This window comes from Lithobates pipiens, unplaced genomic scaffold (genome assembly GCF_037356315.1).
Source record: "Lithobates pipiens isolate NorthernLeopardFrog02 unplaced genomic scaffold, aLitPip1_a1.2 Scaffold_22, whole genome shotgun sequence".
NCBI classification, from domain to species: domain Eukaryota; kingdom Metazoa; phylum Chordata; class Amphibia; order Anura; family Ranidae; genus Lithobates; species Lithobates pipiens.
Genome location: NW_027507784.1, coordinates 268,758,274 through 268,771,205, shown reverse-complemented (window position 1 = coordinate 268,771,205; position 12,932 = coordinate 268,758,274). Strand labels below are relative to the sequence as shown.

The following is a 12,932-nucleotide window of genomic DNA, read 5'->3' as shown; positions in this document are numbered from 1 at the left end:
AGTTCTGCGTTCTCGGGGGAACCCCTTCTAAAAATGTTAAATCTACAACTCACGATACATTAGTGTGATGATCAGTGGGAAGAATGGTCCTTACACTTGTGGTCATGGGGAAGAATTACTTCCTTACAGATAGCTAAAAAGGTCAATAGTGTCAGTGGGAACTTATCAAAAATTGCCCAATGCTGAAGGAACCCCTAGTAACCTCTGGAGGAACCCTAGTTGAGAATCACTGCTATAGAGGGATATATTTCCTTAATCACATGACTACTTACCACACTGCTGGGCTACAGCTACCATAGTGTAATGGCGGATGAGGCTGGCAACAAAGGGAAGTGCGCTGGGCCTCAAGTCCTTGATGACGGCAGACATGAAGGCCCCAGTCAAGGCCTGTTCAAAGGTCTTGCGAGCTGGTGTGTCCTGAGCTTTGTACCGATGTGAAATGATAACACTAGGTATAGACTTTTCTGTGAAACTTCAAAAAGGAAAGAAAAAAAAAAAACACAAGAAACAATCCATTAGCATCCGAGCACGAATGCCATAAATTCTGATTATAAAGGCATTTCTCTGCCCCTCCATTTTCCACACAGGACAGGTCTGATCCAACTCATCTACTTCATTTTCATTTTGTCACCTATTAGGCGGAATTAAGACGGATGGCTCAATCTGACACCGAGTATTTAAAGGCTTCAGTCCAGGGAGGCCGACTCCATAAAAACACGGAGCAATAGCACAGAGTAAAAGGCTATTAAGAAGCTGGCCTTCTTGTGCTTTTAATATAAAATAGGAGGCTTGGTATTCACTTAGAAAAGCTAGGGCATAAACAGCTAAACTGCAGGATCAAATATTTACTGGCCCTTATACATTTCTGTGCAAGGATATCATAATAAACTTCAGCATTTAAATAATTTGAACATAGGATAGATCACACAACAATCAGCAATGCTCTATGTGCAGATATCTAGAAAAGCAAATCATTCCTGTAGTGTAAAGCAATACATTTTTCTACCTTTGTGCTGAAGCCACTCTTGGCTAGAACACACCTGAGGACATTTATAAATACTGCCACATCCACGGCGACCATTATTCTATTGCAGAGTGTAATTTAAACCACAATTTGTAGCTTAGTTACTGTTTTACATAGCCATAGATAGCCTCTAGCTATGGGGGCACTCAAGCAGGATTGCTCCCGAGTTGCGCTCCTGTGAATGGATTTTCTCCTCATTCATAGTTTCATAGTTAGTAAGGTTGAATAAAGACACCAGTCCATCCAGTTCAACCTGAGCGAGTGTCTACAATTGCCCCTATCCCTGCACGTTGCACACTCACATTGGTCCCTACCCTCAAGGAGCCCACAATCCAAGGTCCCCATTCATATACTAAGGCCAATTTTGGACAGAAGCCAAAGTCATTGGCTCGCTTGCTGTGATTGACAGCCAATGGCTCCTGCTGCTGTGCCAACCAATGAGGAGAGCGAGACTTGGGAGAGCCGCTGCCCTCACGCACATTGCTGGATTAAGATGGGACTTTGGTAAGTATTGGGGGGGGCTGAGGGTAAAGCTGTACCCAGAAGGTTTTTAACCTGAATGCATTAGGGTAAAAATAAATAAATAAACCTTCTGCCTTTAGAACCACTTTAAATGCACATTTGTGGCATGACATGCATCAACAGAATGACCTAAGCCCTGGCAATGTAGCATGTGGCGGCACAGTAGTGTAGTGGGTAGTACTCTCGCCTAGCAGTTAAAAGGGTCACTGGTTCGAATCTCAACCACGACACTACCTGCCTGACGTTTGCATGGTCTCCCTGTGCCTGTGTGGGTTTCCTCCGGGTACTCCGGTTTCCTCCCACACTCCAAAGACATGCAGGTAGGTAAATTGGCTTCTGTTCAAAAAAATAATAAATAATTGGCCCTAGTATACGAATGGGGACCTTGGATTGTGGGCTCCTTGAGGGTAGGGACTGATGTGAGGGTGTGCAATGTACAGGGATATGAACAATTGTAGACACTCACTCAGGTTGAACTGGTGTCTTTATTTAACCTATGTAGAATATAGTACTTTCTGGTTTGTGCGGTCTTTACAGTGCATTTTGCCACGTTTGGGATACCATTAACATTTAATGTGCCATGGCACGTTTCACACATTCCCATGATGAGCAGATGACAACTGAGCCAGTGTATCTGATCACTTTAAAGTTTAGTTACTCTTTAAAGCTCAGGTACTGCCAATTTATTTTTCCTACAGACTTGGAAAGGTTTAGGCAGGCTATACACTGTTTGAAACTCAGCGGATTCAGCAGGAACCAGCCAAGACTCGAACCATGTATGGGCAAGACTGCATTTACCAAGTTAAAAATCGATCGACTTGGGTACAACCAGCCTGACAGATTTTACTTGTGATTATCGCTAACAGCTAGTATAGCTGCTAGCAATAATCACGGTCTTCTCCTGGTGAGAACAGCTTCTCCTGCCAGTAGAACACAATGGCTCGACAGGAGGGATTCTCGCATCAACACTGTCTGCGTTGAATCATTCTTTGGAAATGCAAACACTTGTTATTTGAAATAATTATTCATCAAGCTGTGAAGTTATCCATGATTCTCCCCAAAGCATAAATTGCTTGCTTTATCTCTTTAACAATAATCTGTTATGGCTAGAGATATTTCATCCCATTATTAGAGAAAAATCAAGCTTTGTACAGTAAGCCTAATCATTTACGTGAGCAAAGCTGTTAAAAAGAGTTAACACTGCAAAACCTCAACCTATCTGGTTGATATTTGGCAGCTTAATCCTTGCAGTAAAACTGTATTTAAGTACTTTGCTTCCCGTTTAGAGGGGCAGGTCGTCAAGGCTTTAAAAATGTTATTGAGACTCTATTTACAAGGGATTTATTAGAATATTTAATAGACTAACATTTACTTTTAGTGTGCTGACAGATGGAGATGGTGTTCTCTCCAGTGCTCCCCAGGTAGTGGTGTCATTGTACCGCTGTGTCCTCTACCATGTACCTGTCACCGTACATCCTGTTCTCGCTCTTCACTAACAAATTGTGTTTCAATATGCTGCATTCCCCTCTGGCATTAAAGCAAGTCTAAACTCAGGGAACCTTATCCCTCAAGCAGTAGGAGACAAGCCCGTGGTGAATGATATACGTAGCGCTCGAAGAAACCACATAACAGTGCTTTCAGTGGCGCAACACTTCCCGTTTATAAACCCCACACCCAGATGTCACTCTAAATGTAATCCAGTAGTCAGAAGCAAGGGTAGGATATGCCCATCAGACTTAGGATAGACTCTGAAGTTTGAGAACAGAGCGTGCCTAGGCACGGTCACATGTGCTGCTTCCAATCAGGTAACTAAAAAAGGGAAAAATCACGGTTAGACATTACGTTTTAAGCATAGGTCCATGTTAAAGCAGAACTGAACTGTATCTGAGCATCCTCCCTTAGACCCCTTTCACACCAGGGCGTTTTGCAGGCTCTATAGCGTTAGAAATAGCGCCTGCAATCTGCCCTAAAGAAGCTGCACCATTATGTGTAGTGTGAAAGCCAGAGAGCTATGGGCGGTGTGGTGTGAAAGGGGTCTTACTTAAGGCAGAGATCCGCCCAAAAGGGGAAGCTCTGCTTGTTTGCTTCCTCCCACCCCTCCCAAACATTTGGCACCTCTTGGACCACTTTTACCTACAGGTAAGCCTAGATTAAGGATTACGTGTAGGTGCAATAAATATCTCCTAAACCTACACGATTTAGGAGATATTTGCAAAAAAACAGGCACTGCTGTCTAGTGGCGCACAGGTGCACTGATGCAGTTAGTGGCTGCTCCCACGTGCAGGCGCGGGAGTGACGTCGCCACAGCTCCAGCCAATCACAGCACCGGAGCCACGATATCAGGAAGTAAGATGGACGCTTCGTGGAAGAGGGGACAGCGGTGACATCGCTGGATCCTGTGTAAGGTAAGTGATCCTTTGTCCGGTAAGTGACACATAATGGGCTACTATGCAATGCATAGTAGCCCATTATGCTTTATCTTTGCAGGGAAACAAAGAGGAAGTAAAACCCATCAGGGTTTACTTCCTCTTTAAACTTCCATGTATTTTACATGCTACATGCTGTGATTCCACCTGTGTGGCTACATAAAAATACAGGACACATTCGTGATTTAGTGGCTGGCCCGGTCACACCGTGGTGGATGTCACACTTGGGAGGAGTTGGACACCAATGGCGGTTTTAGCTCTGCAAAATAAAGGGGGGGAGGGAGAAGGATTTCAATCACCACCAACCAGAAAGGTAAGTATTACAAATCTTTTGCTTTTTTTTTTATTTATTTATTTATTTATTTATTTTTGTTTGTGGTTTGGACAGGTGGGTCAGCAGACCGCTTTCTGTACTACTATTGCTATTAGGAATGTGTAACGTGCTGGTCAACTCTATTCAGCCTTATATAGAGTATCAAGAAAAAGACAAAATAGTGTCACGGAAGAACCATGTAATGGAATTTCTAAAATGACAAACGTTATCACAAGTAATGAAAAGAGGCTTTAAAATATCTGCTTATTTATGCAAAATAAATCAACAAAACTGACCAAAAACCATTCTAGCTTCTGAAAAGCCTCTTGGACTCCGTGCATGCCAAATAAATAATTTCTTACTTGGGATGTGCCAGCAGCTGATACAAGGCATGTTTATTATCATCCAAACTCATCATTGCCACCAAGAAACATTTGATCACCTCCCAAGCCTGTCTTCGATAGTAAGGCTCGGTGTTTGCACTCTTCAAACAATCCAAGGCTGTCTCAATGGCCTAAAGAGAGCAAACAATAATTAAATCAGAGTCAAAAAACACACACAGTGCGCAGACTGAGTCTCCCGGGAAATCTGTTTAAAAGAACAAAAAAAAAAAAACTTTGCAAAACTTTCCACATAAAAAACTTTCATTACCTCCCAGGTCTGCTGTTTAAAGTGTGAACCTACATTTCTTATAAATGCAATACAGAAAGGCAAGTCGCAGCACATAAAACTTACAATAGAAATCTGTTTCTGAATGGGAAGTCCTGCATCTCCATGGGGGAGTGCCACTTGCAGTGAGGTCTAGTAAAGCAGGCCATAGATGGTGCGATTATTTTTTCTGCAACCGCTGGTTACAAGAAATATAAAATCGCTCGATTCCCCCATCAACACTCTGCAGAGGGAGCCGTCTCTGCCAGGAGAACAGTGTGATTACTTCTAGTGGTTAGAGCCACTGGAAATAAATTGCATGTAAAAACTCAACATGCTGGCTTTACCCAAATCAATTGATGAATCGATTTGGGCACAATTAGTCTGCCCATAGATCGTTCAAATCTCAGCTGCTCCCTGCTGAACTGGCAGAGATTCGAACCATCTATGGCCAGCTTTAGAGTAGTTGGAAATGGACTTTAAAAGGAATTTACTGCAATAAAAACAGGACCTACAACTAACCTACTTCTGACTAAATGCATGTACTAATATAAAAGGATATCCATTGCTTCATATTCTGAAAGTCTGATCAAAGTGGTGATCACAAAAAGCTCCCGTATCTCAGTTATTAAGCCACAAGACCAGATTTCACCAGGAGGTGTTACTGCAAGAAAACTCATGGCTCTAGTCAAAGTCCAGGACATGTGGGAGGTGGACTACATTACAAATGATGGAATAGAATTAGATGTTGGCACAGCAAATAAAGAAGACCCCCACTAAGAACTATCTGCAGACCATATAACCTTAAAGTGAGTTTAGAAAAACACTCTTGTTGTGAAAACTGCATACTGAGGCCAGCATCTTAGGGTTATGCACATGTGATAAAGTTTAGGAACTATGAGTGGCCAATCCTCCTCTTTGGCATGTTATAGCAGTCAAAAGTTGGGGTGCACAGCATGGCTTCCAACGAACTCCAAATGACGTAATCTGGGTGGGCACAAGCAACACAAAATTCTGGTTATATTTCTACTTAAGTGGCACTAAAGGAAAATGAAAGCATGCACAAGTGCCCCCACAACGTGCAGCTTGCTATGGGGGCATTCAGCCGGGGGGGGTGGAGCCCAGAGCACCGGCCGGGACCCCTGAAAATAAGGATTGGAGCTGCTCTTGCGATACCATTGCACAGAGCAGGTAAGAATTGCATGTTTGTTTTTTTTAAAAGAGAAAAATTAATTTTTCAACTCGTGCTTACCTCGGATGCAGCATCGGTCCGATGCTGCATCTGGCCCCTGGTGCCTCTGCACTGAGAACAGAGCAATCGAGCATCGCTATGTGGTTGGTTCTGACAGGCACTCCCCCCGAGCAGAGGGCTACAGACTGTCAGTCACAGCTCTCTGCTCTCCAACCCGCCATGCTCACTGGAACGCTGAGCCTGGCGGATCCAGACTTTGTCGCGATGACGTGGTGCCTGGACTGACATCCGTGATGGACTTCAACCCACTCTCTGCTGAAAATGGGTCACAGGAGTGTAAAACAAACTGCACTCCTGAGATCCATAGGAAAAGTACAGAAAAACAAGCTTTGGCTAGAAATCTTTCATTTTCCTTTAGCATCACTTAAGTATAAGTATAACAAAAATGTTGTGTTAAAATCTATAAAACCACTTAAATTCAGTTCCCTTTGCTTAGCTATACCAATAAGGGGTAAGCTCCCCTTAAAAAATTGGAAACTGTTTGCATTTTCGCTACACTACAAATGGGGCTGAAATAAATCCAATTGAGAAACGTCAAGACATTTAGAATGTTCACTGCATGAATTTCATACCTGATTAAATCATAATTAATGTGAACTAAAACTGACCTTTAAAGTTCACAACAAAACAAAATATCACTGTGTGCCTCTGGGGTAGTATCATATGAAGCCTTTTAAACAGTTTAGAGAAAATTAAACCCATGCTTAAATAACAGAATTCAAAATTGTACTGTCATTTCCAATTTAAAGTGAATCTGTACTCACATCAACGGATGTAAAATGGACATCAGAATAGACATACGGTCACCTAGAGGTTCAATCATCTCCTCTATAGTGACTGAACGAGAAAGCACTCAGCCTTGAGCACTTCATGTTCAGAGAACCAATATTAGGCAAAATGCCCCTGATCCAAATCTGCAGAGCAAGAGACGTCAAGGATTTAAAAAGCCTATGATGTCACCATAAAGGGAATCCGTCCTAAACTTTGTGTACAGTCACAGAGGTGGCTTGTCTGTGTGAAACCCCAATGAAAAGTCTACCAGTCTATTAGTATGGGGTTAATTTACTAAAATGGGAGAGTGCAAAATCTGGCGCAGCTCCGCATAGAAACTAATCAGCTTCCAGGTTTTGTCAAGGCTTAATAAGCTGAAGCTAGAAGATGATTGGCCACCATGCACAGACGCACCAGATTCTGAGTGATCCCGTTTTAATAAATCTACTCTGTGCCAATTCACTTTCCCCACTGCCTTCTCCATTTATTCCACAATATACAAAATTCTGTAGAAGTAATCACTCTTACTTGCCTTTACAACGGTTTTATTTATGTTGTAGAGGAAAGGAGAGGCTCTGCAGTCCAGCAGAGCGAGAAGATGGACAATATTGCTAAGGATTTCAGTATAGCAGAGTCAAAGAGCACGTTAGGCGCTCAATAGATTGTTTTGCAGCACCAACAGGTATTTTTCAGTAGTTCCAGTATTTAAAAAAAAAAAAAAAAAAAACCTAGAGAAATGTGCATGTATAGCAAAAAGAGGGGTTAATGTTTAGCCTACATGGTCTCAGTGTGTTTCTATGCATGCCGTCAGACCTATTGCAGAAGGATCAGTTACAGGATTCAAGTGGGTAGGACACTGATTTCTATGGCTCTTTGTGTATTGTACAACTACGGCTTATGTTGGTATTAAAAGAACTGAATGAAAATAAAACTTAAGCAATCGTTTTTAACCAAAAGGTTTGAAGTGGAATTCCTGTTAAATCTCAAAATCTGCCCTGCCTAAGCAGGCCATAGATTATGCAATTTTCTTTCCTTCTACCACAGATTGAAGGAAAGAAAATTGCGTCATCTCCCCAACATAGTGTTGATGGGAGAATGCCTCCTAACAGCACTATTGTGTTTTGCAGGCAGGGAACCTTCCCCACTGGCTGAATACAATGATCACTGCCAGCAGCGATAGCCAAACAGCCTGCTCATAGATGGATCAAAATTTCAGCCGGTTCCTGCTTAGCTGGCCAAATTTCAGTCTATGTCAGACTCAATATGTGTAATAACCAGAACTTTTATATTATGCATTATCTTACTTGTTGATGGTCTACATTAGAAACCATCTAATCTATAACGGTATAATCTAATCCAGTGGTTCTCAACCTGAGGGTCGGGACACTCTCGGGGGTCAAATGACGATTTGCCAGGGGTCACCAAATCCTGGGCTGTTCCAGAAGCCCATACCACTCTCCCAGCCTTCTCATGGCTGCCCAGCTGGGCTGTTCCTGGAGCTCGCGGCCACCCACTTAGGCTCTTCCCAGCTGCTCATTCAGTTCACTGCATAGGTGGTGGGCAGAGACTAGAGGTCAGCTGACTGGTGAGGGATGTGAAGTGTGAGGGGCTGGAGAAGTCCCCATCTCCCGATTTAGGTAGTTTTACCGTTATGGGTCCCCACAACTTGGGAAATTTTATCAAGGAGTCATGGCACTAGAAGGTTGAGGACCACTAATCTAGACAATCATCAATCTCCTAAGCTTTAACTACAACAGTGTGCCTGTGCAGCCGAATGCAGTTGCCCAAAGGCACTTCCATAAACCGTTGTTGGTATCTGTGTAATCATTACAGCACACCACTGATTATACTGATGGCCGGGGGCGGGGCTAATCAGCCAGCTAAGTATCACACCAGTAGGAACCATTAGAAAATGTTCAACAGCCACCCTGCATGAATAAAGCGAAGGGCTTTGCAGTCACGCAATGGGACCAATTTTAATAGCAAAAAAAAGGGTAGAAAAAACTAATAAAAAAACATTTTACAATTTTATCCATAATGCTTTAATATTGTTGGGGTATATGGTTGCAGGAGAATGAATGAAAGCAAGCCTTACTTTGTACTTTAATGAAAACGAAGTTATTGACAGAGAATAAGAACACACACAATGGACTGCTGTAACAAATTATGAAACATCACCTTTTCCATTGGAAGCTGAATGGAAGCCTTACAGTCTGCAAACTCCGTTGTAATGCTGGGTCCTTGTATCTCAGTCACAACATATTGCAGCTTCTGTGACTCCTTCAACATTTTCCGATTGCTGCCCCCAAATTTTCCTAGGACTCTGTACGCCACATGAGAAATGCTATCTGCAGGGTTACGAAGGGTTCTCCACAAGGCCTAGAATAACAAACATTTGAAACTATATGTTCAAACGAAAATCTAAATTAACAGCCGGTAAAAATTCACATTGGCTCAAAATGATCTTTTGCGAGAAGGTTGAAGTGGAATTCCAGTTTCTCCCTAACTAGCCTTTAAACTGCCCCCTCCTAACACAACTAACCTGTGCAAAAAAGATGTGAATACTTACCCGTTTTCAGGACGCTTTGGTCACATGATCCAGCTCCCGTGTCCGCCAACAAGGCTTTGGGGGAAAGAAGGAAGTGGCAACAATGGATGGGCCATTGAAGCCTATGGGTGACGTCCAGTGGCTGTCCATCCATACAGGGCCCATGGGTGCCGCCGCCCCCCCAATCCATCCATGTCTCCGGCCACCTGATCGACATACATGGCACCGCATGCATGGATTCCAAATTTGGGGGGGGGGGGGGGGGGGTAGTTTTAAGCAGGCGACTACTAGAGCCAGAGACTAATAGGCTTTAAAACAGGGTGGGCTCGGGGTGCAGAGCTATTCTTCCTCATTCTCCTCCCAATCAGGAAGCCCCAATTGGGACCGCTAAGGTCTCTGGGTGATGTTAAGACCAGTCTATCTCCCACATGGGGTGAGGGGTGGGTGGGGGTTGTACCACCCCCCCCACAAAATAGTGAACACCAGCGGCCACTGTCCCGCCGTCAGGCTTTACCAGCCATTGTCAAAGCACTCGCTCCTCTCCCCTGCAGCTGCCTCTGGCCAACACGGGAGAAGCCATTAAACAGGAGTGCCATGAAATTAAGTACGTACATAGATCTCTCTCACACAGGTTAGTTAGCATAGGTGTTAGAAGGGGGGTGAGAACAGTTAAGGCTAGTGGGAAGTCGACACTCCACTTTAAATTGTAACTGATCACCTTAAGCAAATTAACCAACCCCTGCCATCTTGTTGAGTGTTTGCATATTCCGGAGCCTTAATGGTTTTAAAAACACCATACTTATTACAAATGTTAGTTTACTGACAGAGTTTACAATGAATTGAGGGTAAACTGGAAAAAGCATGAAAATAATGATGTCTGACTTACTAAACCCAGCTGGATAGAGCACTAGCCAGGCAAATAACAGCTTCAGAAGGGGGTTGTCAAACAGCTTCTGGTGTCCTCTTTTTGCTTTAGAGCAGTCTTATGTGTTCACCTTGTAAATCATTTGTAAACAAAAAGTTTTTAAAATACTGGCAAGAAACCAATATAAAAAAGTGCTGGGAAGCGCAGTAGGCCAAGCACTTCCGCCTAGCAACGCTAAGGTCATTGGTTCGATCCCAACCATGGCACAACCTGCCTGGACTTTGCATGCTCTCCCTGTGCCGATTGGATTTCCTCCCACACTCCAAAGACATGCTGGCAGCTTAATTGGCTCCTATCTAAATTGGCCCCAATATGTGTGTGTATGTAAGAATGTGAGTTAGCGACCTTAGATTGTAAGCTCCTTTAAGGCAAGGACTGATGTGAATGAACAATAGATGTGTAAAGTGCTACGTAAATTGATGACACTATATTAAGTGCCTGCAATAAATTAATAAATGTATACTAAAAAAGAACCGCAGTTTCCCTTTAACGGGTTTATACAACCAGCTCCCCTGCTTTTCAATAATTTAGCTTTCATGAGCGCTCTTTGATTTTATCAGTCCTAGGAAACAAGCACACAGGGAAGTACAATAGGCTAGGTATGTGACCAATGCCATCACTAACTGTCAGAACATGGTTATGAATGTTAGAGAGATGGAAATAACGATGCCCAGATTTTTTTTTCTTTTTACATTAAGAGATAATTTTGGGAAATATTAATTTTTTATCTGAGATATAATCTGTGTTTAGGAAGTGGTTTAAAATTCACTGGGAGATTCATTAACAGAAAATGTCTCAGTGTTTTCTTTAATACTCTGCATGCTGTTCTGGTGAAGAAACAAATGCACAGAAAATACCATTTAAGTCACCTCCAGACGCAAGACTGAAATGTCTCCTCAACTGGGAATACAGACCAATTTCTTTTTACTAAACAGATGCTTGTCATGAACCAATACTGCCCCCTGGTGATCGCAGTCCACATTACCTGCATAAGCTCAGCACGGACAGGCTGAATGTGATCGTAGAGAAAGTCAGGCTGCAGGTTATCCACACACAACTCCAGAGTCCTCAGACCCTGGCTGACAAGCGTCTGAGAGCCATTCAGAGCAGAGACTAAAGGATCCATCAACATAGGAAGATATGGCAACAGGGAGCTCAGACGAACGGGCACAGTGAGACATAGCTCCACAAACAGATCCTTCATGTGTTGTTTATGTAGACCACTTTGTAACATGTTCAAGCCTGAAAAAAAAAAAAAAAAAAAAGACTGTTACAGAAACAGGCTATATGGAAGCAATGCAGACAAGAAAACAAGACTTGTGTCATTTCTGTATTAGGATCTGCAGAAATAGAACTTGAATACACCCAGAGCCGCCATTAGAAACGATAGGGCTCCTCCATGCTGGAGGTAAGCCAAAGAGAGATTTAGACTAAAGCCTTGCTGTGCTCTTGTACTCTATTGAAATGATGCTGCTCTGGCGATGCACTTGGGCAGCCTCTGCTGGTCCTGTGCCCCCTCTGCTCACCCATTAGGGATCAGCACGGATACAGAAGTACTGTCTGTACCCCCCCCCCCCCCCCCCCCCCCATCATCAGCCTTTAGCACAGAGTTCTGCTATGAATTATGGCACAGTGAGAAATATTTTAGTGCTGTGCATTGATATAATGGCATTACAGAACAGCATACAGAGAGGGGTACATTACATCACCATGCACCAATATAATACAGCACAATGCACGGGTGCATATCATAGCATAGTGCACTAGAATGGTTCTACCGTACAGATATAAAACAGTAACACAATGCAGAGAAAGTTATATTACAGTACATTGATAAGATATTACAACATAATGTACAGAGGCATATTAAAGTATGCTGCACTGATAAACTGGTCATACAGCACAATCCACAGGGGTGTATTATAGTACAGTGGTCATCAACCCTGTCCTCAGGGCCCACTAACAGGCCAGGTTTGCAACATAACTGAAATACATCACAGGTGATATTATTTGCTGCTAAGTGCAGTACAGTACCCCAAGGTAATGCATAAAACCTGGCCCGTTAGTGGGCCCTAAGGACAGGGTTGATGACCACTGTTATAGTACATATTGCTGATATAATATTACAGCACAATCCACAGGGGTGTATTACAGTACATATCGCTGATATTACAGCACAATACACAGGGGGTGTATTATAGTACATATCACTGATATATTACAGCACAGGTCAGAGAGGCATATAATAGCACAGCGCACTGATATAGTGTCATTACAGCACAGTGTACATAGAGATATTTTGCAGACCAGTACACTGATATAATGGTTTTACAGGACAGCAAACAGAAGTATATTATAGTACAGTGCACAAATAATATCCTAACAGTACTGTGCTCTGATATATGTATCTGATATTTTACAGTACGGGATGAGGCACATGAAGGTTCAGTACCCCATCAAAAGGTAGATTACTATAGCGGTGTATTAGTGTGTTATATAGTTG

General features: G+C 42.9%; 1 protein-coding gene across 3 annotated transcripts in view; it reads right to left on the bottom strand.

Moving 5' to 3' along the window:
- The window catches only part of TRRAP (transformation/transcription domain associated protein), a 252,953-nt gene that overhangs the window by 186,734 nt on the left and 53,287 nt on the right, over positions 1-12,932 (bottom strand). For all 3 annotated transcript variants that reach the window (XM_077449049.1, XM_077449048.1, XM_077449050.1), the window contains exons 20-23: positions 11,415-11,671; positions 9,135-9,335; positions 4,648-4,799; positions 273-472 (exon numbers count right to left, since the gene is read on the bottom strand). In XM_077449049.1, coding sequence (XP_077305175.1) covers positions 273-472; positions 4,648-4,799; positions 9,135-9,335; positions 11,415-11,671 — 810 coding nt within the window. The remainder of the gene's footprint in view (positions 1-272; positions 473-4,647; positions 4,800-9,134; positions 9,336-11,414; positions 11,672-12,932) is intronic.